Source organism: Dipteris shenzhenensis, chromosome 9, assembly GCF_047967505.1.
Source record: "Dipteris shenzhenensis isolate YYH24624 ecotype China chromosome 9, Dip_SZ_1.0, whole genome shotgun sequence".
In the NCBI taxonomy this organism is placed as follows: Eukaryota; Viridiplantae; Streptophyta; class Polypodiopsida; order Gleicheniales; family Dipteridaceae; genus Dipteris; species Dipteris shenzhenensis.
Window position 1 is genome coordinate 27,784,547 of NC_141604.1, and position 26,304 is coordinate 27,810,850.

The 26,304-nt window shown below is 43.0% G+C and overlaps 1 protein-coding gene across 7 annotated transcripts in view; it reads left to right on the top strand.

Annotated features, from left to right (window-relative positions):
* SUV2 (protein dimerization) overlaps positions 1-10,174 on the top strand; it is a 58,193-nt gene extending 48,019 nt beyond the window's left edge. For 3 of the 7 annotated variants that reach the window (XM_087379886.1, XM_087379889.1, XM_087379890.1), the window contains 7 exons: positions 2,986-3,054; positions 3,439-3,521; positions 3,675-4,073; positions 4,260-4,366; positions 4,468-4,754; positions 4,887-5,158; positions 9,803-10,174. In XM_087379886.1, the coding sequence (XP_087236012.1) occupies positions 2,986-3,054; positions 3,439-3,521; positions 3,675-4,073; positions 4,260-4,366; positions 4,468-4,754; positions 4,887-5,158; positions 9,803-10,064 (1,479 nt within the window). In that variant the 3' untranslated portion in view covers positions 10,065-10,174. Of the gene's footprint in view, positions 1-2,985; positions 3,055-3,438; positions 3,522-3,674; positions 4,074-4,259; positions 4,371-4,467; positions 4,755-4,886; positions 5,159-9,802 lie in introns of those variants that run through there. The other 4 variants (XM_087379887.1, XM_087379888.1, XM_087379891.1 and 1 more) reach the window with 4 other exon arrangements.
* The last annotated feature ends 16,130 nt before the right edge of the window (positions 10,175-26,304 follow it).

Here is a 26,304-nt window from a genome sequence, read left to right on the forward strand (position 1 = left end):
GAGGCTTTACTTGTAATTTTTTCCTTTGTACTTATTGGTGGGTTTTTATCTCTTTTTGGAGTTTCCCACATAGAAATATAAGATTTCACAAAAAAAGTGTGTGATGCACTGTCTATTTTGGCTTGCACACACACATAAATGGTTGCGAAGTTTGATTCTATAGTGAAAAACTTCTGCGTGTAATTCTTGGGATTTATCTATAAGTCTTCCACTGTGGATACCCTTTGGTGGGATTTCATTTTTTAACAAGTGTGACTATGGCAAAGTATTCCATAGGAGCGCACCGGACGCGGCGGGATCCTAGTGGATGTTTTGTGTGGTTTAGTTGGGGACGCCTAACTAGCATGTGTTTTTGCCATGCTAGATGATTGGTATTGTGGGTGATTCTATGTTAATACTGATGTCGCTAGTGTTATTGGTATTATGTTTGATTATTGTACTTTGAGGGCGATTATATTGGGATCGGTTGATTCGGTGATTCATTCAATTGATTGTTAATAACTAATGTAATTGGCGGCTTGAGTATATGTGATGGAACTAATGGTGAGGATTGGAGTTAGTGCAAGGGTACTGATCGACGCGTTGCACTGCACATCTTATACGGCCATGGACCAGTTTTGTATTTTCTTGATATTGTAAAGCTTGGGTAACATTTGTGGAAAAGACAAATCATTTGTGGGCTCAAAGAGGCTATGCAATGCAAATCCCTTATTTTGGAAGAAAGGGATAATTTTGGCTTCTAAGCTTAATTGAAATATTATAAATACCAAGTTTGTAGAGTAGCTGGAAGCCGCTTTCATGCCTTTGAGACATGAAGAGGAATTGACCTTCTGTTGGGAAAGGTTTAGGCAATTTGACAACGAGAGTAATACCGAATTTATAGCTAGGTTTTGGAAACTCTCTTTAGAGTTACTTGAAAAGAGTGAGGATTATAGAAGAAAGAAGTATTGAGCAGTCCTAAGCTCGAAAATGAGGTATGAGGTTGAAATGTTCAACCAACCACCTCTAGAGACCTCACTAAATTGGCTGAAATAGCCGAGAGGAAGCTGAATCCTCGTAAACCCTTTATCAAAGAAAAGGAGAAAGCTATGGTACAAAATGTTAACAGCCAAACACGTCTTGGATGGATATCATTCCTTCCAAGATTGATGATGAGAAGAAAAGGTTGATTAAGGAGGGTAAATGCTTCAGAGGTTTAAGCCAAGGCATCCATGGCGTAAATATCCTATTATATGAGCCAAAATTGCCAAGACCTTTTCTGCGAAAGGGAAAGGCAAAGCATCCAAGCAGGAGGGTGAGGCTTCTACGTCATCTTAGGAATCTGCCGTGACTAAAGAACGAAGAGTGAATACTATCCATTCAGCCAACACTGGTGTATGGATTTGTGAATTGGATAGAGACTAGGTATATTCATTGTAGGGAATGGATTTTCTCCTCCATGTAGAAAAGAGAAACAAGTACTCTCATGAGGGCTCTCTTCTCCCATTGGAGGGCCAATTGGCATCCAAATTCTGCATGCATTACACACATTTGCATTCTTGAGAAATTTGGTTCTTCACATCGATACATATTATCATAATAAAACTTGGGTGGCATGGTGGCAATGGCTGAAAACAAGGGTCTTGCAGGTGTGGTTGTAGCAAGGGTCTTCAGTTTGGGGCGAATCAGTTGGCCTTGGTCTGCTCTTTTCCCCCTAGCTGCATGCGAACCCTTGAGTTGGGCAAGGGTGCTCAGCCGTGGTGGTAATTGCACTCTACTTGGGAAGCCTTGGCATAGTCCGATGTCTTTGGAGGGGGGTAGCATGCTGCAATATGCATGTCTTTGATGGAAGGCCTCCTAAGACAGATCCATGTGTATCTGGGCTTCTCATCTGTGCTCATAACAGTGGTAAATGACTGCACACATGAGTGGACCAAAACTGCTACTCCTCTTGAACCATTGAAAATGAGATCCATACCTTGGAACGTCTTCTGAAAATTGCTTGGAGATACAGGTTGAATTAGATTAACAAGTCTTCAATAATTTGGCCCATGACCCCTCTACCCTTACATCTAACTGGGCTATTTTTAAAAGTCAACTTTAAGACTCGACTAGACTCTCCAAGGTTCATCACTTAGGCTAGTGATCTCAAATTTTAATCAAACTTTCGTAAACCCTAACAGTGTTATGCCCTAAACACAAAAGTGGGTGCCTAAATTACGGTAGTGTTCACTGAAACACACCGTACACTAATGGTCTTGTTTTTGCTTCATTGGCTCTATAGCTCCTTCATCATCGTCAGATCGCACTCCCAAGTTACCGAAGGATGGGTAGAGAGGGGCCCTTCTTAGAGTAATAATTTAGCGGTACTTGGCCTTCTTGTATTAGTGCTTCTCTTTTATGAGCATATGTAGAGTCAGCAAGTGATCATTTGTATAAGTGCTCTGTAAAAACTAGCTTTCCCTTTGAATAATCGTAGGCCTCTTGGCTCATATGTCCCACTATGCTGTGCCGAACAACTTGGACATCATTGAACTAGCTGTGATGCTCTTCTGGTCTTCCCCTTTGAGTCATTGTTGGTTGAGTCGACAAGAAACCCCTTGTACATGACTAAGCTCAACATGTCAAAGATCCATGTCCATTTTAGCATCTTGGGGGCTTGCCCCAAGATTGAATTCACATGCATTTTGAAGGTCAATTGTGATGGTACTATTGTAGCAGGGCTCCTTCATTTTTGATTTTAGTGCAGCATTATATGATTTTGGGTTTCTTCTCTTTGTGGTCTTATCCACCATGTCTCTTTATGTTCCTACTTTATCAGGTTCAAAAGGCTGACTTTTTATCCACTTCTTGTTAGGTATTTCCAAAGTTGGCTGTTTTGATTGTGTATCTTAGAATCCTCCTATTTTATGAGGTTACTTTCTTTTAGCAGCTGATTGATGACTCTCATTGGCTTTGTACATTCTCTAACAACATTGGATTTGCTTGTATATTGCTTCGTCAAAGATGGCTAATGGGCTCACACCAATTGGGACTCTCTTCATGGAAGTTCTGGAAATCTGCCGATTTAAGAAAGTGAGTAAATGTTTTCTTTCAATGTCAGCTTCAACTGTTGTCATTACAGACAAATCAGAGCTACAAGAAGTTCTGTCCGTCCCCTTTGTGGCCTTTTGCTGGCTCCTTTTTCCCAAAATGCCACAGACATATGTTAAGAATGAAAAGAAATAATGCAATACAGAAGTGTTGCATTTACAGTCTACTCTTACCTACCTTCATTGTGTCAACAAAAGGAGTGCTTCTTGTTGGTGTAACGACATAACTGGCTCATTATGACATCCACTTGTCACTATTGGATGGTTTTTCCTTAAAGTTTGCTTGTAATCCATGGGTAATCGAACGTATGTGCTGAACCGGACGCCTTTTCATGGCTGTAACCGTATCTACAATTGGTTTTTCCAGGTACAAGTTGTTGAGAGTGCCCTGCGAGTATTGCGCTGTATTTTGGTTCATGATCGCAACTTTCGAGATGAGCTTTTTGGAAGGTATTTCTCATGAATTCTAATCAGTGATTGACTTCATTTTGAAACTGCTAAATGTTTATTACTCATCTTGCATGGAGTTTTGAGAATCCTGTTGGGGATCTGATAAGTTCGCTGTATTTCAAGATTGACTTTTAAAGAGTTTTGTTATCACAGAAGCTCATTTCAGCCACCCAAGAAAAGCCAAGGCCGCAACTTAACATCTAGTTCCCATGTAAGTGCTGAGTCACATATTCAGGGTTTGAATGATGCTCAGATGTGTGTAAGGGTTATTGAAGGTCAATGTGCTGCTGCTTCTCCAATGGAATCAGTTAAATCCTACTTTTCTTCGCCAAGGATTTACTATCAATTTCAAGGATCAGACATATGCTGTATGGAGGAGTTCAACACGTCTCATAACAGAAAGGATGAAGAGAAGGAAACTGTACTGACGAGACTTTTTAGAAGAATCTTTTCCCTGGTGTTGCAAGGCAGGAGTCAAGCTGTAAAGATAGAGGCTATGTCAATTTTGAATGTGCTTATAATGGACACAGAGCCAATGAATGAGAGAGAACGGTGAGTTTCCAAAGGAGGTCACTTAATACTGTAATATAAGTAAGGACTTAGGCAGCATTGACTTGAGATATGGATATTTGTCTAGTCTATTTTTGGGCATTAAAATCTGGTCCAAATTATTTCATGCCACTGTTGATTTCAGAATCACATGATCCATTGCTGTTCTGGTATTGCTTCTTTTTGCAGTTTTGGTGCAATATTGTTTGATGGAAGCATAGAAATTCTTATGAGAAAGTCTGAAGGTATTGATGTGCGCTTGCAAGCTGTCCGACTTGTTCAGTTTGTGTTACATTGTAGGTCTGACCAACTTCTCAAGCCTATTGTCATCATTCTTTGCATTGCAGTGGTATTTATATGCTTCAAATAACAATAACATTGATGTGAAATGGCCAAGATTGGGTGTTTATAGGTCCATCTGTACTCCAAAAGCTGTGCACCCCTAAGGGAAAGATGGCAGATGCCTTTGCCATAATATCAGGACAAGGTCTGGAGGGTGATGTTAGTACACATGGTAGAGAAAATGATGTTGAAATTACAGAGGGGGAGACATATCTGGCAGCTTGCAAGAAAAATATATCTCAATTTGAGACTACAAATTCTCTTAGTAAGTCAGAGCTAAAGAACATGGAAGTGATTGAGGGATTGATCGCTTGTTTGTTCTACCTGGGTGGCAGTTTTCAGGTATTCTATGTATTGTGAGTGAGATTACTATGAATATATTAAAGCACATACTGAATATTTTATAGAAGTGTGCATTGCAAACAATTCACTAGAATTATGCGCTAATGCATTTTAGACACGTGCAATTTGCAGGAATATGCACTGCGGCGCAGCGCTCTTCGTGTATTGACTTTCATTGCTACATCAGGGCACAGAGGTGCAGCCACTGTTTTGGCTACAAAAGTGACTTTTTGTAAGGAAGGCAGTCTAAAAGAGGCAGGAGGAGAAGGGCTAAAGGATCAAGAGTTTCCATTAGTCATCACTGGGAGCTTACCAGTTCACTTAATCTTTCTTTTGGACAACGAGCTCAAAGCTGAAGAGGAAAATGACTGTTCTCCAGCGAGAACGGTTGAAGGTGAAGAAAGGTGAGATTTGGGAAGGTGCTATCCTCCATTCCAAGAAGTAACCTACTGGTTTAGTAATGTTTACTTCTTGATCTCAGGAACTTCTTGCTCAGGGATGCACATAGTTAGGAGGGGGCTGGAGCTGTCTCTTCTTTTTTGCAGTCAGACACCTGTTTTAGATAGTTGTCTGTGGTTGAGTCCTCCCACACATTAGTTCTCATATCGAGAGCCATCTTTTGGTCAACTCGCCAACTCCAAGCATGCATGGAATGTCCACACATTGCAATCATTTGAAGCCAGAATGACCATTTCGAGTCCTCAATGCTTAGTTCTTGGCTTATAACTTTTACTTTGCAGTGAAAATACCAGTTTTGAGCTACACGACCCGATGTTAAGCAACAAGCATGGATGCTCCTAGAGTATAGTAGGGGGCCAATACTTAGCTTGATTAGCATTTACCTTTTGCAGTTAGGATTATGCAATCAGTGACTGGTCAAAACAATACAACTATTAGCTCATGTCCTTGTTGTTATTGTGAATGCCCACACCCCTGCCTTGGATGGTGCAGTACGAGCTGTTTGGAAATTACAGCTCATTCATAGTGATGTCTGTGGTCCCATGAGGACTCCTGCATTGGGTGATTATCTCTATTATGTGAAATTACACTTGGGTCTATGGTTTAAATAAAAATCATATTTATTTAAGCATTGTCGACACTTTGTGGCAAAGATTGAGAATGCAACAGGCCTCACGGTTCAAATTCTATGCACTGATAGAGGGGGGGAGTATATGTCTCATGAATTTGACGCTTATAAGGCATCACACATCAGCTTACAGTGAGGCTTACCCCGCAGCAAAATGGCAAAGCTGAGCGAAAGAATATAACTCTTATGGAGATGGATAGATGCATGCTCACAAGCAAAAAGTTGCCTCACATGTTTTGGCTTGAGGTTCTCATGTGTGCCAACTATGTTTTGAATCGGGCTCCCACTAAGGCTTTGAAGACAAAGATTCCTTATGAAGTTTTGCATGGGAGAAAGCCTTTAGTGGAACATTTTCGTGTCTTTGGATGTGTTGCTTATGCCCATGTGCCTATTGAGTTTCAACATAAGTTGTCAGACAAGGCAATTAAATGCATATTTGTTGGGTATAGTGCAGAGAGCAAAGGTTACTGTCTCTATAATCTTGCTTCACGCAAGATTTTTGTCAGCAGAGATGTAATCTTTTCAGAAAATTCAGCACATAAACAAGCTGAATTTAATGTGTCAGCTTCTTCTCCATCAGATGACGTTTTTGAGGGGTTAATACCCATTGCTTTGGGTTCTGCTTTTGACATCCTTGCTGAAAATCAGAGTTTACAGCAATCTCCTTATGTTCCACATGCCCCGATTCAGCCTCCAGCTGATTCAGTTCCTCCACAAGCATTAGAAGATGCTGTCAGGCAAGAGATTAATACATGCCGCTGAATTTGTTCCCAAGTGGTTACTCCAAACTCTCAGGGAGAGTAAGCTTGATGCTCCTTTTCCTGGTAGAGCTCGTAGTGCAGCAAGGCACGAAGGGGGGGCTCTTTCTGTTGAATCAGCTTATGTAGGTACTCTTCTTCATGAAGAAGAGCTTGATACTTTTGAAAAAGTTAAGGACAATGTGCATTTGATGAATGCCATGTAAGATGAATTGCAGTCCGTTGAGAAAAATCAGACCTGGAATCTTGTGGATTTGCCACCAAGAAAGAATGCCATAGGTACCAAATGGGTTTTCAAAGTAAAAAGAAAGTCAGATGGGTCCATTGATATGGTTGCAAAGGGCTATGCTCAGAAGAAGTGCATTGATTATGAGGAGACATTTGCTCCTACTTCTAGGATGACCACCATCAGATTAGTTATTGCTATGGCTGCACATTTTGATTGGAATGTTTATTAGTTGGATATAAAAACAACTTTTCTTAATGGAGACTTGGAAGAAGAGGCGTACGTCAAACAACCTCCTAGCTTTGAAATTTTTGGTAATGCACATAAAGTTTGCAGACTAAATAAAGCTTTGTATGGGCTGAAACAAGCCCCACGTGCATGGTGCTCCAAGATTGATGCCTTTCTGACCAGCAAGGGGCTTCATAACAGTCCAACTAAAAGTATCCTCTACATCAAGAAGGATTGGGGGGGATGTTTTGGTCATCATTCTTTATGTAGATGACATGTTGCTCACAGGGTCACATGAAGAAAAAATTGCAGATTTCAAAGCTGAATTGAAAGCTACATTTGACATGTCATGACATGCTGCTCACAGGGTCACATGAAGAAAAAATTGCAAATTTCAAAGCTGAATTAAAAGCTACATTTGACATGTCAGATTTGGGCATGTTACATTTTTATTTGGGGATCTAGTTTATACAAGAGAGAAGTGGCATTATTATGTCTTAATCCAAGTTTGTGCAAAAGCTCTTGGATCTCAACATGCAAGATTGCAAGCCTACAGTCACTCCCATGGAGCTAGGGCTGAAGCATACTATGTATGATGCAGGTAAATCAATAGATGCCACACTCTACAGCTAGGCTATTGGATGCCTCATTTATTTGTGCAGTACACGGCCCGATATTCAGTTTGCAGTATCTCAGGTGAGTAGGTATATGCACAGACCAAAGACAACACATAAGGCACAAAGCCTTATGGCTTGATGTTTCCCAGTGGGATGTCTTGCAGATGCATGCTTAAAGTGACTCAGATTGGACTGGAGATTATGACACTAGGTAGTCCACAAGTGGTAATTGTTTCTTTTTGGGACATGCTTGCATTTCTTGGCTAAGTAAGAAACAATCTATTGTGGCTACTTCCTCATGTGAAGCTGAGTACAGGGCAGCTTTCACAGCAACAGTAGAGTGTGTGTGGCTACGCCGCTTATTTGTTGATCTTCACCTATCATTGGAGGGTCCTTCTCCAATTCTCACTGATAGTCAGAGTGTTATAGCAGTTGCAAAGAATCTTGTGGTTCATGCTCGCACGAAGCACATTGAGGTTCATTATCACTATGTCAGAGAGAAGTTGCATGCAGGGGAGATCAGTATGATTCATGTCTCCACACATGACAATGTTGTAGGCATCTTCACCAAAACACTTCCACGTGAGAAGTTTGAGGCATTTCACAATGCCCTCAACTTATCTCCTTTTGGTGATTGATCTTTTCCTTGTACATCATCACATTGGCATTGCATGAGGGTGTTGGAATTATCGCCATAATTCATAACAGTGACCAATGTATAGTCAATAAGTGAGTTAGCGGTACTTTTTTTCCTATTAGAGGTTTTTCCCTCTAACTACAGTGAGGATCCCTAACTACGGTTAGTGGATAGGTTTAGGTTTTGTCACTTAGACAAAACCTTTACCTCTTGTATGTTTTTATCTATCTTATCTATTCTACGTTTGCACTCTTCTTGCTCCCTCTTGCATCCTTTAACAACTACTGCACCGAACGTTCGATTTGATCTCCCAATGGAGGCCCGTCACTCTTTTGGGTACCTTCAATAAGATTTGATCAAAGCTATTAGTTTGCGTTTGCGGCCCATTCTTCTAAATCTCATTTATGATACATAGACGTGCTTTGTGCATAGCAAAAGCATCGTTGATAATATTTTAAAATTTTGGGAGGCTCCACATTAGGCTATGCAGAGTGGTCTATGGCTTGCCAATCTACTTCTAGATCTTGAGGAAGCTTATGACTGAGGAGATTGGGGTTTTTTGGAGGGTACCATTCTATGCTTTGGATAGAAGCATTTTTAATAATATGTTCTGATTTTGGGAGGCTCCACATTGGGCTATATATAGTAGCCAACGGCTTGCCATTCTACTCCTGGATTTCAAGAAAGTTTAGGACAAAGTAGATTGGGGTTTTTTGGAGGGTACCCTTCTATGCTTTGGATTTTCAGATGCTTGGATTAGAGAGGTTTCCTCTTTGTGCAAGTATGTCCACAATGAGGTGCTTATCAAAGAGGACAAGGAGTGAGATTTCAAATCTCTAGGTCAGTCCGACAAGGATGTGCTCGTCCCCTTCTTGTATCTATTTGTGGTTAAAGTAATGAGCTTCTTTTTGAGATCTTAGGCACACCTTATTGGGGCTGAGACTTCGCTTCAAACAGGATGAGGAGCTCTTGGATAGTGAGCTAGTTGATGACACTGCTTTTTTCTTGGATGCCACTTGAAGATGCAAGTCATGGAATGGAATGGAAAGGAAAAGCAAGACTAGGAAAGCATAATGGAAATGAAATACTGCGAGAAAGAAATATACAACTAAGCAAAGTACTTACATGATCAAGAAAGGCATGAGGCTTGATGAAAATGACAATGAAAGTATAATGCCTTTATAGGATAGGCACACACACTCTAAGTGTCAAATGTATATGGGATAAGTCCCATAGTGACACATGGCACTTTAGGATATAAAGTGGTGTGGAATTTATTCTCATGAGCTACTTTACAAAGACATGAAACATTCACAGGGTTACCAGTATTCTAGTCTGAGTTTTTTAAGTCTATCTGAAAGATAGATGATGTGAATGATAACGTTTGTGTGCAGTTATTGTTTTATTGCTTAGTGTGGTGTCAAGGCTCTATGTACTGCACTACATCAATTTATCAATCTCGGCACTCATATTGTCTTCAATGTGTAATTGACAGGGAATGCTTGATACGTGAGGCATTGACTCTGCTGTGCCGGCTTGCCTCTCACCCTATGCAGTCCTCAACCACATTGGCTGCTGTGACAGTTGACAAGTCTATGACGAGGTTGAGCATATGTGTCACAAACAGGTTGACAAGTAGGGTTCCTTTGTGTAAGACAACAAAACCGGAAGGTAAATATGCTGTTTCACCAGCAGATGTCATAGAGCTTGCAAAAGGTTTACGGAGAAGAATCCTGGCAAGTGTATCCAGTGTATAAGGTCTGTGCAACTATCTGATTAATGTTCATTAGTGCTTACCATTTTTTGGTTCTTTTGGCCTGACTTTAAAGCTCACATATTCTGTTTTGGCTTCAGTTTTTTGCTAGCTTCTGCAGGAGTGCATAGTGTTGTCATTTATATATGTCTTCTCTATTACCTTTTGCTTTTGGAAACTATCACTGAAGTCTGCTCAACACTATATTAATAGGAGAGGATGGAAAGTATCTATTTTCTAATTTTCCTTACAGCCCACGGTGGCTGCTGCTGTTACCTGCTGGGTTGCGGCACTATTCATGACCCTTTGGAGCCACATGGCAGGCCAGATGGAGGCGCTGTGTACTGGCAGGTGTTGCGGGGCTTGCGTGGCCACCCCTAGCCACCCCTATCAGCCCCTTTATGGACAGAGGTGCTGACCTGTAGGTCAGCCACCTAAGACTGCTGGTCAGGCAGGATAGGGCATGGTGGTCACCCCCTAGAGGTTGTGCAACAGCCCTCTTATAGGGCATGTGGCTGGGAAGGCTAGTCGGCCAGAGCATGGCAGGGGGGCAGCTCCTTGTAGGGCTGCGTGGTAGCCTCCTTATGTGCAGAGGGGGTCGGCCCACCTCAGGGCAGCTCCTTGCAGGGGGAGAGAGCCCTCTTATAGGGTTGTGTGCAGCCCCTATAGGGCTGGAGAGGGGATTGGTGTTGGAGGTCAACATCTCCTGATGTCACATGGTAGAGAGAGAGGGTCTTGCTTGTGGCTGTGCCCGCCCTATGAGAGGTTAGGTTAGGTTGATTGAGGCCTGGAGGGTAGAATAGGGTAGGGAAGATCTGCTCACTGCGGAGGCCCCACATGGGGGTCCTTTTGGGCCTGTTGGTTGCCACCTGTCAGCCCCTACTGAGGTGCGTCTTGCTAAGCAATGATGGGGAGCTATAGACCCGCCCTTACGAGGCCTTTATAGGCTGAGTGGGCTGACCTGCTAGTCCACCACCTTGCCCTAGTGTTTGGCCTATAGGCAGGGGGTTTGAACCCCCCTATGTGGCTGCAAGGAAGTGTTTGTAGAGGTCTGGAGGAGGTCGGCGGCCCTCTTGAGCAGTCCAATTGGGTAGAGGGGTAGGAGTTCAGCCCCTATAGATGGCGTAGCAGCCCTTTATAGGGCTGAGGGAGTCAGTCCCTTGGAGCTGCTGAGTCAGCCCATAGGCAAGGGGGGAGAGCCTTGCTATAGGGCTGTGTGCTAGCCCCCATTAGTAGATGGGGTCTGCTCATCTACTGTACGGTTCAAACTAGAAGAGGCGGGCAGGGGGGGGTGTGGCTGTCTATATATAGGCCCCCTCCTTCACTTGTCAGTGCATCTCTTGTATCACAGTTTGGTGCCATATATAGTAGAGGTTTTACCCATTTTTTTGGGGTTTTGTCCTAAGATCCCGTGCATCTCTGTGGAGAAGAGGGCCCTAGCGTGCCCTCTGCTCCAGCCCACTGAGGCTTGTATGCGTCTACTTTTTCTGTGCACTTTGTCCCATAGGCCCACGAGACCTCCTGTGAATGTTAATATATCTTTCTTTCTTTCTTTTACTCCTTCTCAGTTCAGTTCATGTGTGGTTTGCGCTCTCTCTCTCTCTCTCTCTCTCTCCATTTCTGTCCAGATCGGCTGTAGTTCTCACATGGTATCAAAGCCACTATTAGCTAGAAACTTGGGAGTGTTGAGCCAGCAAATTGAGAGGAGGTTTAGGGCTGCTGTTCGAGGTCTTCGTGAGGAGTGTGCAGATTTATGGTCCACGGGTGTCAACGAAGGTGTGTCTTTGAAGGGTGTTTTCAGATTCACAAGGAGGAGGTCTGGAGGGTCGGGACAATGAAGGTGTTAAGGTACATGGGCCCCAAGCCTCTTCATCATCTTCTTCAGCCCTGTCCTCTCCTTTTTTCCGTCACTCCCTTTTCTAGCTTCTTTCCCATCCTTTCTCTCTTTCCAGCTCATCTCTCTCCTCACTCCAACATGTCTACCTTGGCTGAGATGGTGGAGAGCAAGGCAAAAATTCCAGTTTTTCCAACCTTCCAGATTGACTGTTGATGGGATGGCCTCTGACTCCATATTGGTGGGAATTGACAAGCCTGATCCCCTTGCGTCCAACCTAGGTGCAAAAGGAGGCTGAGACCCTGTTGCAGTTGTGGGACTGTGTCAATGCGAGGGTGGGGTTGTTCATATTTCCAAATAGTACTCCTTAGGTGATTAATCACGTGAAACATATGACAATGGCCAAATGTATATGGGAGCATGTGATGCCATTGTACAATCAAACGTGTCCCATGAAGAGGGTCTCTTTGGAAGTCCATATGAGATTTTTGGATCCCAAGAAGTCTTCCTCGATGCGGGAGCACATCAACAAGGTATAGGAACTTCGCTAGAGATCCTTCAGGCGGGGAATCATGTATTATCCACGGACGTGGCCATAACATTGCTGCGCCAACTATCCTCTCAGTATGCTTTATTTTATTCGTCCTTGTTAACCAGTGGAAGGATGAATATGTTGACCTGGAACGAACTGGTCCCGATGGTGGTCAACGAGGAGAGATTTCTAGATCGTACCTATGACAGTCAGTTTGAGGCTTTGTTAGCGGAGCAGAAGGGTAGGAAGAAGTTGACATTGAGGAAATGGAAGCCCTGAAGGCCTCACGTACATGTAACCATTGTGGCCAAAAAGGTCGTCATTGGTGGCACTGTCCTCAAAGGATCAATGAGGGGACCGGTGAGCAAAAGGAAGGTTCTGTTATATCGACTATTCCAAGCCTTATAGTAGCAAGAGACAAGATGCACTGCCAGTAGGCTCTCTGGTTCGAGATGGAGGATTGCTTGCTTGTATGTGGTAGTGGGACTTGCCGAACATGTGCAGTGGCAAAGGAGACTTTGATCGAGGCATGCTTTCAGGTAGGAGTTGTTTACGCTCACTCAGGTGGCAATATGTTTCTTGTTTGGACGTCATGACCTGGCAAATCCCCCCTTAAAGCTTTCTACTCTCATAAGCAATGGGATGCCCTCCTTGCATCAATACTGCCCTAATCAAGATATCACTCGCATCGGTACATACAACAAAGAACTCTTTGTCCATAGCTGGAAGTGTTAACACTGGTGCGGTGACTAATGTTCTCTTAAGCTCCTCAAAAGCTACTGGGTGAACCTCGCCCTACTCATACAAGGAATGCTTCTTCAACAAATATGTTAGTGGAGAAGCAAGACGTGCAAAATTCTTAATGAATCTATAATAATAACTATACATCCCTAGGAAGGATCTTAACTCATGTATAGTTTTGGCTATTGGCCATTCAATTATGGCCTTGACCTTTTTAGGGTCAACTTGAATTCCCTCAGTAGATACAATGTGTCCCATATACTCTATTTTTGTCTTGAAGAACTCACTCTTTTTGGCTATTTAGGAACAATCGATCCTTCCTTAGGAGCTCCATCACCTTAGCAAGGTGATCCTTGTGCTCTTCCTCAGTTTAGCTGAAAACTAAAATGTCGTCAAAAAAGACTATGACAAATTTTCCCAAGTAGGGTTGCAAAACCCTTCTCGTCAGCCTACTAAAAGTGACTGGAGCATTAGTTAGGCCAAAAGGCATGACCAAAAACTCATAATGTCTAGTGAGAGTGCGAAAAGCAGTCTTATTTTCATCCCTATCTTTCATCCGAAGTTGATGATAACCAGATTTCAAATCCGATTTGCTAAAAAATTTAGCATCTTTAAGCATATCCAATAAATCATCCACTCTTAGAATCAGTTACATGTTCTTAATCGTAAGTTTATTCAAAGCACGGTAATCTATACACATATGATATGATCCATCCTTCTTCTTGACCAATAATACAGGTGCTCCAAATGGAGAACTGCTTGGTCGAATTAGGCCTTTTTGCAATATATCCTCAATTTGTTTTTCTACCTCCTCTATTTCTATCTTGTTCATCCTGGATGGAGCCCTATATGGAGGAGAAGCTCCTGGCTCTAAGTCTATGGCATGATCATCTTCTCTCTCCATAAGCCATGTCTTAAGGATCGATCCTCATAAGCTTTAAGGAACTCATTTCTCTCCTGATCTTCTTTTGAGATACGACGATAACGTGAATCCCGTATATACACAAGATTACAATCTACCCCTCTTTTTACCAATCTCTTTGCTTGGGTAGGAGTAATCAATGAAGTCATATACACGTCTCGATCCCCTATGATCCTTATGTATAAAGCAGCAATGATGAGTATAAGGATGAATAGCAGGGTTAAAATAATACCGCCATGGTTTACCTAGAATCATGTCAACGTCTTGTAAATAAGCTATTAGAAAATCCCTTTGATCTCTATATTTTTGTATACGAAAAGGGATATTCCATACTATGGATGTGTCTTCTTCATTATGTCCCTTAAAATCTCCTGAGAGTGACATGCTTTTTATAGGTTTTGGTTTAAGATGGAGTAATTTTACCAATCTATCACTCACTAAGTCATAATTACATCCATCATTTAGGAGAATCACTATTCTCTGTCCATTTACGAATCCATACACCTTAAAAAGATCATGAGGTCCAAAGGTATTGGCTGAATGGAAAGTATTCACTATTGGCTCAATAGTCACGGTAGATTTCGAGGATGACGAGGTAGAAGCCTCACCCTCTGGCTTGGATCCTTGGCTTTCCCTTTTTCCGAATTCGTCTTGGCAATTTTAGCAAAGGGAACATGACACTTATGCCATAGGTGGCCTGGCTTATGTTTCTTACATTGGAAACATTTTCCTTCCTCAATCAACTTCTTTTTCTATTCATCGTAAGAATAAAAGAACCTCTAAAAAGAACCCTTTGATGTGGAGAACGCATATCAAGCCCTTTAACATTCCTCTTTACCAACATAGTCATATACCTACCCTTGTTTGGAAACCCCTAGCTATCCTACAATCTCACATGTTGATCGTGAGTTGCCTCCGTCACTTTCTCTTCCTTCTCTTCCTCCTACTCTAGTTCCTTTAACTTCCCGAGATCCAAGAGTTTTTGCTTCTCAAGACTATAAAAGAAGACTTCTTACCTCGATAGACTAATAAAAAATATAATGTCAAAGTTTTTTTCAAAATTAAATACACCTTGGAAAACTTCTCTTTTACAGTCTCCCAGGTCAGAACAATAGCATAAGGGATAGTAGAAAAGGGAGCAGAAGCATGCATCTGGGAGAGAAGATGATGGAAGCTGGTGACAGAGATGAAGAGAGCTGTCCTAGATTGCGATTAGAGAGAGAATGGCTGCATGGAGGCCAGTAGAAGGGCTGCGTGGAGATCTGGAAGTTGGAACTATAAGGGAGCTAGAGCAAGGCACCTAGAATTGGAGTGGGAGTTGTCTTGGAACAAATCGCCATAATGGGAAGGAGAGCCTTGCCTGTTCTTTTCAACCTGTTGGGAAAGCTTTTCTTTCACTTCTTTCTTGCTTTGCCAAAAGTCACTTGTGCCATGTGGCCCTGAAAAGGATTTTTGGCAAGTGCCTCGACATCAGCTAAGATCACTCCTCTCATTCGATTTGCTCCGAACTTTACTAAATATGACATTAAGTGTGACCACTCAGCTATCTTGCAGTTTATTTATCAATTTGTTGCTGATTTTCCTTTAACACGAATTTAGAATGAACAAGACAAAGTCATTCTTGCAGCCCCTCATTGTAGGCCATCTTCTCCCAGTTCTAGAGATGCCCTATGGGCCCCGGTATGTGCCTTGTAGGCATAGTTATAGGCACTTATTTATTTTTGTGCCTTTTATGCCACATAGGACACTTAGTCCTATGTGACACCTAGGACACTTAGTCCTAGGGTCTAGGTACAAGTACTATGTACTTTCCTTTTCATATTACTCTAGTTGACGTGACGGCTGAGATCTATCAACTCATTGTACATTGCACTCTCTCTTTCGTTTATCGATCCTATAGTGGTATTAGAGCCAGCCTTACACTTGTCTTCCAGCTCTTCACAGCCCATTGAGCCCTCCATTGCTCATTTGAAGTCTGATCCTCTGCTGGTCGTCACGGTTCCAGCCTGTTCGAGGCTCTCCAGCTGCTGTCCCAGGCTCCTAGAGTCTATTCGTCACCAAAAATTGCCTTATTGCTGCTTCCAGCAGGTACGACTACTTCTAGGCCCCTGCTGCAGCACTTTCGAGGTCTCCTACAGCACCTGTGGCCATTTGTCTCCATTTTTTTGTGCTTCCGTACAATCTGCAACAGGCTTCCATACACCAGGCTTTTCGTACAGCAGAAGCCCTACGCCACACGTATGTACAGTTGTACCTGCTCCATATAGCTCCCGTACAGCCGTACACTATGCTGTGTACAGTTGTACCTACTTCCGTACAGCCGTACACCCTGCTCCGTACACTCATGTACCTGCTCTGTCCGTACAGCTCGTACTTTTTCGTACAGATCGTACTTGTTCCGGGATTTCAAGACATTCTCAAAATTTGGGGTTTTTGAGGGCTTTTGCTGTCCTTACCTTCCTTTTACTGTTTGAAGTCTCATCAAGCTATTTCAACAGTTTGGAAAGCCAACCTCTTGAGGTCTATACGTTGGGACAGTTGCACTTTTGCAGTCACCTTGTGGACAACGAGTCCTAATTTTGCAGTTGCAAGCCTTGAGGCTACCTTTTGGGATTTGGTCTGCAATTTATTGTTTGATTGCAATACATTGGGTCAGATTGGAGGACATTGAGTCACTTTTGCAGTACATTGAGTTAGATTATCATACATTGGGTCACATTTGCAAAAATTTCAGCAAAAATTTGGGGCTTTTCTGCATTTGCCCTCTTTTTGGTCTATTTGCCCTCATTAAATTTGGTTCTTTTGCCAGATTTGCTGTTTTTTGCAGTGAACATTGCCTGACACAGTCACATTTGGGTCAAATCTGCATTTGCCCTTTGATTTGGGTTGGAAATTTGCAGATCATTTACTTGCAGACATTTGCTGTCACTTTTGGACAGCTAGCTCTTTGCAGTGATAGCCTTGAGGCTTTGTATTTTCAGTTTTTTTTTTTTTCCAGGGTATCTCATTTGCAATGGTTGGCAATAATCATGATCTATTTGGCATTCTTCGTGAAGATGATAAGTTGGATGGCACCAACTATCCGATGTGGTCTTATCTCATGAAACATATTCTTGTTGCAAGGCATTTTTGGAATATTGTTTTTGGGATTGATCTGAGGCCAGCCAATCCTACAGTGGTTGCCTCTGATGTTGGTCCCTCTGCAGAGGGTACTCCTCTTGATACCTTATCTTCTAGCACCCCTAGTGCTGTTCCCCCAACTCAGGAACAATTAAGATGGAATGCAAGAGATGCAAATGCACAATCCTGTATTGCTTTATCATGCAAGAGAATCATTATTCCACACATCCGGTCTTGCAGGACAGCAAAGGATGCTTGGGACAAATTGGCTTCTCTTTATCAGATTCGCAATGAGGCACGTGTTGCAAATTGCAGGAAGTCAGTATGAATGAAGGTGACTCTATGGATGCATACCTGACAAAGGTCAAGGACCTCATGGAACAACTTGCAAATATTGATGAGGTGGTGCCAAATTCTCAGCTTGTCAGTACCACATTGAATGGACTGCCAGATACATATCAAGGGTTTGCTACAACCCTTCGGTTAGTGGCCATGGGTAATCCAGACCACTACTCTTTTGATCAGCTAGTTACTTTGCTTTTGCAGGAAGAGCAAAGTCATGCTAATAGACAAGCCATTATTCCTGATCATGCATTTACTTCACAGCAGACAGGAAGAGGCAAGGCTTCCAAGCCTATGGGCAAGCCTAAATGTGCTCATAGCAGTGGCAATTTCTCCAATGCATCTAAAAATACAGCAGATAAGTCAAAGAAGAAAAGATGCAACTATTGTGGCAAGCTTGGACATGACATTTCAGAATGCAGGAAGCGCATTGCTTCGGAGAAAAAGAAAGCATGATTGATAGTTAATGCCTCACATGCAATTGAATCCCACGAGCTAGCAGATGCTTCACATGCACATGCTCTCTAGGATGATTGGGCATGAGCTGTCCATTGTTCATTTGATTCCTCCAAAGTTGATGCACTCTTTATTGCTAATGATGCTCAGTCTTGGTATTTTGATAGTGGTGCTTCCAAGCACGTCACATCTTGCATACGGTTGTTTCATTCTTTAGCTGATGCACCTCGAGGGGGGACTGTCACATGTGCTAATAATGCTTCCTATGCTGTAAAAGGAATTGGAGATGTGCAGCTCACATCCATTTCAAACCATTCTGTCACTTTGACAAATGTTCTCTTTGTGTTTGGAATTGAAGTCAACTTGATTTCAATTTCGGCAATTGCCACTTCAGGTTTTAGAGTGATTTTTGATGGATACAGATGCCTAGTCTATGATCTTCGTGATGACAATGCCATAGTTCTCACTGGCACTTTGCAAAAGGGGCTTTATCACCTTGATCATCACTCGGCTGCACTTTCTATTGAAGCATTTGCTATTTCAAATTCACAGCTTGCTGAAACTCATCTTTGGCATGAGAGAATGGGTCATCTTAATTATAGAGCTCTTGCAAAGCTACATTCATAGCAGATGGCAGATGATGTACCTCAGACTCAACACAGTTTCCAAACGTGTCTGTGAGGATTGTCTTTTGGGTAAGATGCATCGGTTTCCTTTTCAAAAGAATTGTCCAAAACTCTCACAAAGGAAATTGCAGCTAGTACACAGTGATGTCTGTGGCCCAATGAACACAACTGCCATTGGAGGGTACAAATATTTCATGACTCTCATTGATGACTTCAAGATATTGCTGGGTATATCCTTTAAAAGCCAAATCTGAAGTGTTCTTATGCTTTCAGAGGTGGCTAAATATGGTTGAGAATGAATCAGGATGCAAGCTTGTCACCCTCAACACAGATAGGGGGGGAGAGTATATGTCAAAGGAGTTTGATGCTTTTTTGTCTTCATGGGGCATTGTCCATTCATGCACTACTCCTTACACTCCTCCGCATAATCCTGTTCCTGAAAGGAAAAACAGGTCCACTATGGAGATGGCCAGATGCATGCTTAAGGCCAAGTCCCTGCCCATAAATTTTGGCTTGATGCAGTAATGTGTGCCAATTATGTGTTGAATAGATCACCTACAAGGGCATTAAAGACTGTTACACCTTATGAAGCATGGAAAGGCAGGAAGCCTTCACTTTCACACGAGAGTTTTTGGGTCTCTTGCATATGTTCATGTACCATCTCAGCTGAGACATAAGCTTGATGACAAGGCAATCAAATGCATATTTATTGGCTACAGCCAGGAGAGCAGAGGGTATAGGTTATACCAACCAAATACTGGGAAGATTATTGTCAGTAGAGATGTAATCTTTGCTGAACATTGGGCTTCTCCTCTTGTGGACTGCAAAGCTAAGCTAGAAGTTGACATGTTTGATGCCTTTGAACTCTTGGTTACCTCTGCCTTCCTCAGAAGACGACTTTGACCAGCAACACGAGCCTCCTGTAGGCCCTCCAACAAGCAATGATCAGCCAGTACCCCATGCTGATTTGCAGGTTTCTCTTCCAGCACAAAATGATCCCACTATTCATGATGCAGTGATTGAAGAAAGATCTGTCAATAGACAGCAAAGGCAAGTTCCCAGATGGCTTCTTGATACATTGAGGGACAGCAAACAAGATCAGCCATTTGCTGCCCGGACAAGATCAGGGAACAGACAGATGCATGGTCACTTGCACTTCTTGCTACAGCTTGCAATGAAGAGCCTCTGTGCCATACAGATGCTTTTGACAGCAAAGAGTGGATGGATGCAATGAGAGCTGAGTTACAATCCATTGCCAAAAATGACACATGGGAATTAGTAGATCTCCCTCCCAGCAAGCATGCCATTGGTACTCGGTGGGTCTACAAAAGGAAATCTGATGGCGGTATAGATCGACACAAAGCCCATCTTGTTGCAAAAGGGTATGCCCAACAACGAGGCATTGACTTTGAGGAGACATTTGCTCTCACATCCCGGATTGTCATTCCCATTGCAGCCCATCATCATTGGCAAGTGCACCAACTTGACATCAAGATTGCTTTTTTCATGGGGATCTGTAGGAAGAAGTCTATGTCATACAACCTCCTGGCTTTGAGGTTGTTAATTCTGAAAACAAGGTATGCCGGCTTAGAAAAGCCCTTAATGGTTTGAAGCAGGCACCCAGGGCATGGTATGCCAAAATTCATGCACACTTACTATCTCTTGGTTTTCAAAATAGCCCCATAGAACCCACTCTTTATGTCCGTGGGAGTGGATCTGATTTTTTAGTGCTGATTTTATATGTGGATGATATGCTCATCACGGGCCCAGATACTCAGCATATTGCAGCTTTCAAGGCTGATTTGCAGCAGGTTTTTGAAATGTTAGACATGGAACAGCTCCACTATTATTTGGGCATTTAGCTTGCTCATGTTGAGGGGGGTTTCATGATGTCACAGTCCAAGTGTATTGGACAGCTCCTTGATCGTTTTCAGTTCGAGGATTGCAAGCCAATATCTACTCCAGTGGACCCTGGCTTCAAATTTTCAGCTAATGATGGGAGCCCACCATGTGATATCACTCTTTACCAGCAGGCTGTTGGATGTCTCATTTATTTACGTCACACCAGACCTGACTTACAGTATGCAGTCTCTCAGCTCAGCAGATTCATGCACATGCCCAGTTCACAGCATTGGCAGGCAGTGAAGAGAGTTTTCAGATATCTCAAAGGCACTCAGAATTTAGCCCTCTTCTATGGTGATCAGGGCTCACTTACCATGCATGCTTACACGGATAGTGACTGGGCAGGTTGTTCCGACACCAGCGTGTCACATACGGGCAATTGTTTTTTGCTTGGCAATTCATGTATCTCTTGGCTTAGCAAGAAGCAACCAACAATTGCCACATCTAGTTGTGAGGCTGAGTACAGGGCAGCCTTCACTGCTTTAGTAGAGTGTGTTTGGCTTCGACAGTTACTTACAGATCTTGGTATTCGCCAGACATCCTCCACTATGGTCTACACTGACAGCCAGAGTGCTTTGGCCATTGCACGTAACCCAGTGTTTCATGCGCGTACCAAGCATATTGAAGTTCACTATCATTATGTTCGAGAGCAGTTGTCAGCAGGAGACGTAGAGTTGTCCTATCTTCCCACAGAGGAAAACATAGTAGATCTGTTTACAAAGGCACTTCCTTGTCCCAAGTTCGAAGTCTTCCGACAGGCTTTACACTTGGTTCCCTTTGTTACGTGATCTGATATACCTTGTACATTCATAGGTGGCTATATCCTTTTGGATGAACATGTGCCATCATGACCACAAAATACCAAGTATTCTGAGACGTTTCTAGAATACTTCCGCCCATACCATGGAGGGGGGTTTGTAGGGCATCTTCTCCCAGTTCTAGTGATGCCCTATGGGCCCTAGTATGTGCCTTGTAGGCATAGTTATAGGCACTGAGTTTATTTTTGTGCCTTTTATGCCACATAGGACACTTAGTCCTATGTGACACCTAGGACACTTAGTCCTAGGGTCTAGGTACAAGTATTATGTACTTTTCTTTTCATACTACTCTAGTTGACGTGACGGCTGAGATCTATTGACTTATTGTACCTTGCACTCTCTCTTTCGTTTATCAATCCTACGCTCATCTCACTGGTGAGGCATTACGTGGTGGTAGCATTGGGCCAATATGTTGGAAAGGTCACCTCCCCATCTGTAAGCCCCCATATGAGGAGAGCAGGGGACCTAGGAATTGATGGAAGGCCACATGGGCAGCACTATGGCTGCCATGGGGGCAAAGATCAGAGAGAGAAAGGAGCCATTGATGTGGGGATGATGTCAGCAACAGTATGGGGGATGCCACGTGGTTGTACGGGGCTGGAAGGAGCCTTGCAAGAGGCAGAACCAGCAGGGCAGCATAGGCACCTGCATATGGCTGATGGAAGGGGAGCCAGCAAGCCTGGTCGGCCACAGAAAGGCCTGGTAGGGCTGGTCAGAGCCAGCCTACCAGGTCTGAACCAAGGCAGGACAGGAGGGGCTGGACCCTGCAGTAAAATGGAGGGCTTTATGCCTTGGAACAAATCCATGGAAAGGGCAAGTAAGGACCCTTACATGGGGCCCTGGTTGGGCTGGTAGGGGCAGCCAACCAGGGCGGTTTTTGAGGCTGTTCCAGTCAGCCATTTACAGACTGAGTCGGCCAGCATAAGGGGCTGACCAGTCGGTATTTCAGGGGGCCATTGGGGCCTATAAAAGGAGAGGCCCTGGGCCTCATTTTGCATCCAACAGTTCAGCAAACAAAGGAGAAGACAAGAGCAGCCTGAAGGCACTCCCTTGGGCCTCATCCTAGTGGTAAAGGAGAGTATAAGGTGTGCTGCAGACTGAGCTCTCAAGGGCTGGACCTTGGCTGTCTTCTAGGTCAGCAAGGTGTTGTGATCTGGACGGAGAGTCTACATACGCTCGAGGTGGAGCATGCGGGCTTAAGTCTAGAGATATCCGCAGATAGTAGAAGTACATGGTGGTAAGATCAAAGGACCACACTCTCGTGGGACTTTGGATCTATCTCTCTTTTGTATTGTGTCCATAGCTTTGGATGGAAATATGTATTCTTTGGATTATTGTCTGTTGATGAGTTTGTACATCTAGTTGATGCACATAATTTAAAGAAGTTTGTGATTCCACCCCACCACACACATTGTGTGAGCTCCTCGGCTATTCTAATAGTTTTCCGCTGTGCGTACTCTCTGTTGGTCCATTTCTAACATTATAGCCTTAGTGACCCTGTCACGCATGTCATAAATTTCCATTTATTTATGATCTTAAAGTCATGTTTTTTTCCAATCTAGTATATGCTTAACTTGGAAGATGAGTTCTCTCGTCTATCCCAAAATGGCTTGTGTGTGCTGTCCTTTAGTAACAAGGTCATCATGTTGGTACAACAATTGGGGGTGTCTGAAGACTGCAGGTTGAAGCGATTCATGAGAGGATTGGACTCCAACATCCATTTTCCTGTTTGGAATTTTGACCCGCTCACCTAGGAGAGTGCGCTTATCCTCTGTAAAAATCAAGAAATGATGTTGACTGAGAGAAAGCCCAAGCAGGTCCAGATAGGAGCCAAAGCTTTTCCTCTCAAACCTAGTGGGTAATGGCCCTCAACAAAAGGACAATCATACTAGAAGAAGGATAACTACTTGTTGTCTGGTCATCATCAGGAGTCTAAGACGAAAATGAATCCAGATGAAAATGCTAAAGCGGGTATTACAAGTGTGTTTTCTTACAGCTTGGTGAATTGAAGCGATATAACGCGAAACATCGCCATCATATTGTAGGGTATGGGTTGTCTAAAGTGGTTGGCCGGGAAGGTTGCAAAAGCACTGGCTTCGACCGTCACTTTTGCAATAGCTCTTCTTGCTTTGCCAACTTCAACTACGAATTCAGTATTGCCTGCGTTGAACGCCGTTCCATCAGTGATCTTTGAAGACAAGAATGAGAGTGATGTTGAAGAACAAAAGAAGGCTCTTATCATAGTGTATGGCACGGCTAAAGGGCATCAGTTTGTTGTTCTCTTTGATATGGGAAGTTTCGAACATGCTATCTCCCAACAACTAGACAAGATGGGGTGCACTCTGGTACCACATCAGCTTGCCGTGCGCGGATTGCGCATACATATCACACGTAAGGCCACACAGTTTTCTCTCTCAGTTCAAAAAGTCTCATTCCAACGGGCTTTCATCATTACATCTTTGTTTGCGACATGATATTGAGGATCCAATGGTTCCATGAGCATTCACTTGTTCTTGATTGGTGGCAAGATTCCTTCCACCATAGTCAAAGGTGTATCAGAACGTGCCATCACCCGCGGGAATATGATTATTTCAGGGATATCTTTGATTTCTCACATTCAAGCAGTTCGTGCTATTTGCAAGGGCGCAATATGAGCGCTTATCTATGTTGCAAGTACAATTTGGGGCAAGGCATAGTCGATCTAATCCACGAGGTTCAAGATATTATGCTCCGGGATGATGTACCACGTCAACTTCCACCACATAGACCAGAGGACCATCGGATCGACTTGATCCCAAATCCCACCCTGCCAAGTAAGTTTCCTTATCGACTTTTTAAATCTATGGAGGGGGAGTTAGAGCAGCAATTGTCTCCGTTGTACTACGTGCTAGGCTCATTAGATTGTCTTCATTACCATTCATGGCTCCCATACTTTTTGTACAAAAAAAGGATAAGCTAGCATGCTTGTGTGTGTTGACTATAGGGCACTCAAAAAACTCATAGTCAGCAATAAGTTGCCGATGCCCCACATTGAATGAATTTTAGAGAGACTCAACAGTGCAAAGTACTTTTCTAGGATAAATCTCAAAAGTGGCTACCATCAAGTCCGTATCTTGGACATTGACATACAAAAGGCAACATTCAGGACATAGCGAGCTCATTTTTGTGGTTATGCCGTTTGGTCTCAAGCCTGCACTGCCAATGTTCAACAAAATGTTGTTGCATGTGTTTGCTTAGTACATAAGAGTGTGTTTATTCATCTTTCAGGATTTTTTCAGCTACAACAGAACAACACTTAAAAGATGTGCGGAACGTTGTCTTGTCATTGCTCCATGCTAACACAACGGAGATGGACAAATCGGGTCCACCTCAATCTAGGATTTCTTTTGCAGGGAAGCTAAAATTTGATATATACAATGGAAATGCAGACCCACTAGGTCTTTCCTTGGCACAATCAATTTCAGATATATTTTTTGGTTGTGCAGGCATTGTTGTAGTTCACAGAGCACACTACAATGAAGTAATAGAGGTAGCTCGCTATGATTGGGAGGAGTTCATCAAGCACATTTGAGCCCGACTTTTTCCATCATAGTACATGGATTGTCTTGAAACCCACTCCTTGAGCTAGTAGAAGGGGTTGAAACCAGCCTTCTTAGATTAAAAGATGGTGAGATACACTTTAACTAAAGCATACACAGTTAATCACCACAAACTTAAACACAGGGAGCTAGAATGCTCCTCATAAACAAGAACATCGATTGGTCCCAAATGCCGGCGCCTCTTGCGGTATTTCTTTTATATTTATATAAAGCAAAGCGGCTGATTAGAAGGTCTCTTGAAAGCTACACCACATGCAAACCATTGCCCACAGACTTTCAATATCCTACACACCCTGCAATCCCTGCTAAATCTTATATGGCGAATAGGCATCCAATTACTAGGCAATCTTGCAATCTCCCTGTCAACCAAGTGTGCAATAGAACCCCAAAGGCATCAACTGACTGTGCGCTTCTTGCACTTGCACAACCCAGTGCCCAACCAGCCAGACACGGTTGAAAAATTGCTAAAAAGCCAAAGACAGCCAAACACTAGTGCAATCGTTCCACCAAGTGCTTCCAAACAAGTCACCTCTATCTATAGCTCTCTTGGCGAGTGCCCAATAGCAAAAACCAACCCTTCTTGGCGAGGAATCAATCTCAAACACAATAACCAACCAACAACCATTCTAGGAATGGTAAAAGAAGGCAAAAGCTAGTCTTCCTCTGCTTAGAATCCACAGAAATCAGGTCATTTGGGCTGAAAAACTCTAGATCCTATAAAGAATAGTTGATTTTGCCCTGACGTAGCCGCAAAAGCAACTTTTAGAAGAGGTCACCTAATCCTGGAAAGCTCCAAAATCAACAGCAACAGCCCAAAAGCAACCAAAAATAGGGCAAAATCCTTGTAGAAGCTCTTGCTCAGCTCCGAAATAGCCCACAACACGTGTAACCACCTCTGTGCAACTTGGAAGCAGCAAAAACGAATTTCGTTTTTGAGCTTCTGGTAGCCCACCAACAGCCCACAGTCTGCGTTGGTAGTCAAAAATTAGCAAGGCAATGTGATAGAATAGCTCTGGAGCACTTTCTCAGCCTGTGACTTGCCTCTCGTTGTTCTTCTGTGGTCCATAAAATGGCCCTTAAAGAAAATTTTGACTTTTTTGCATGCTTTTTGGCCTCCTGCATGCCAAACTGGTGTCTTGTGCTGATTTTAGAGTCCCGTGCCTAATATAGTAATTTTTAATTGCACTGCTCTTTTGGCTCCCTGTTGCATAGTTTGTTCCTAGGAATTAATTGCCTAGTAACTAGGCACACATTTATAATTTCCAAGGGCTCACTAGGAATTTTAATTTTCCTAGTTTTGTGCAGGTGGCCAAACTCTCGTGCCTCAGAGGCTCAAGGCAGTCACACGTAAA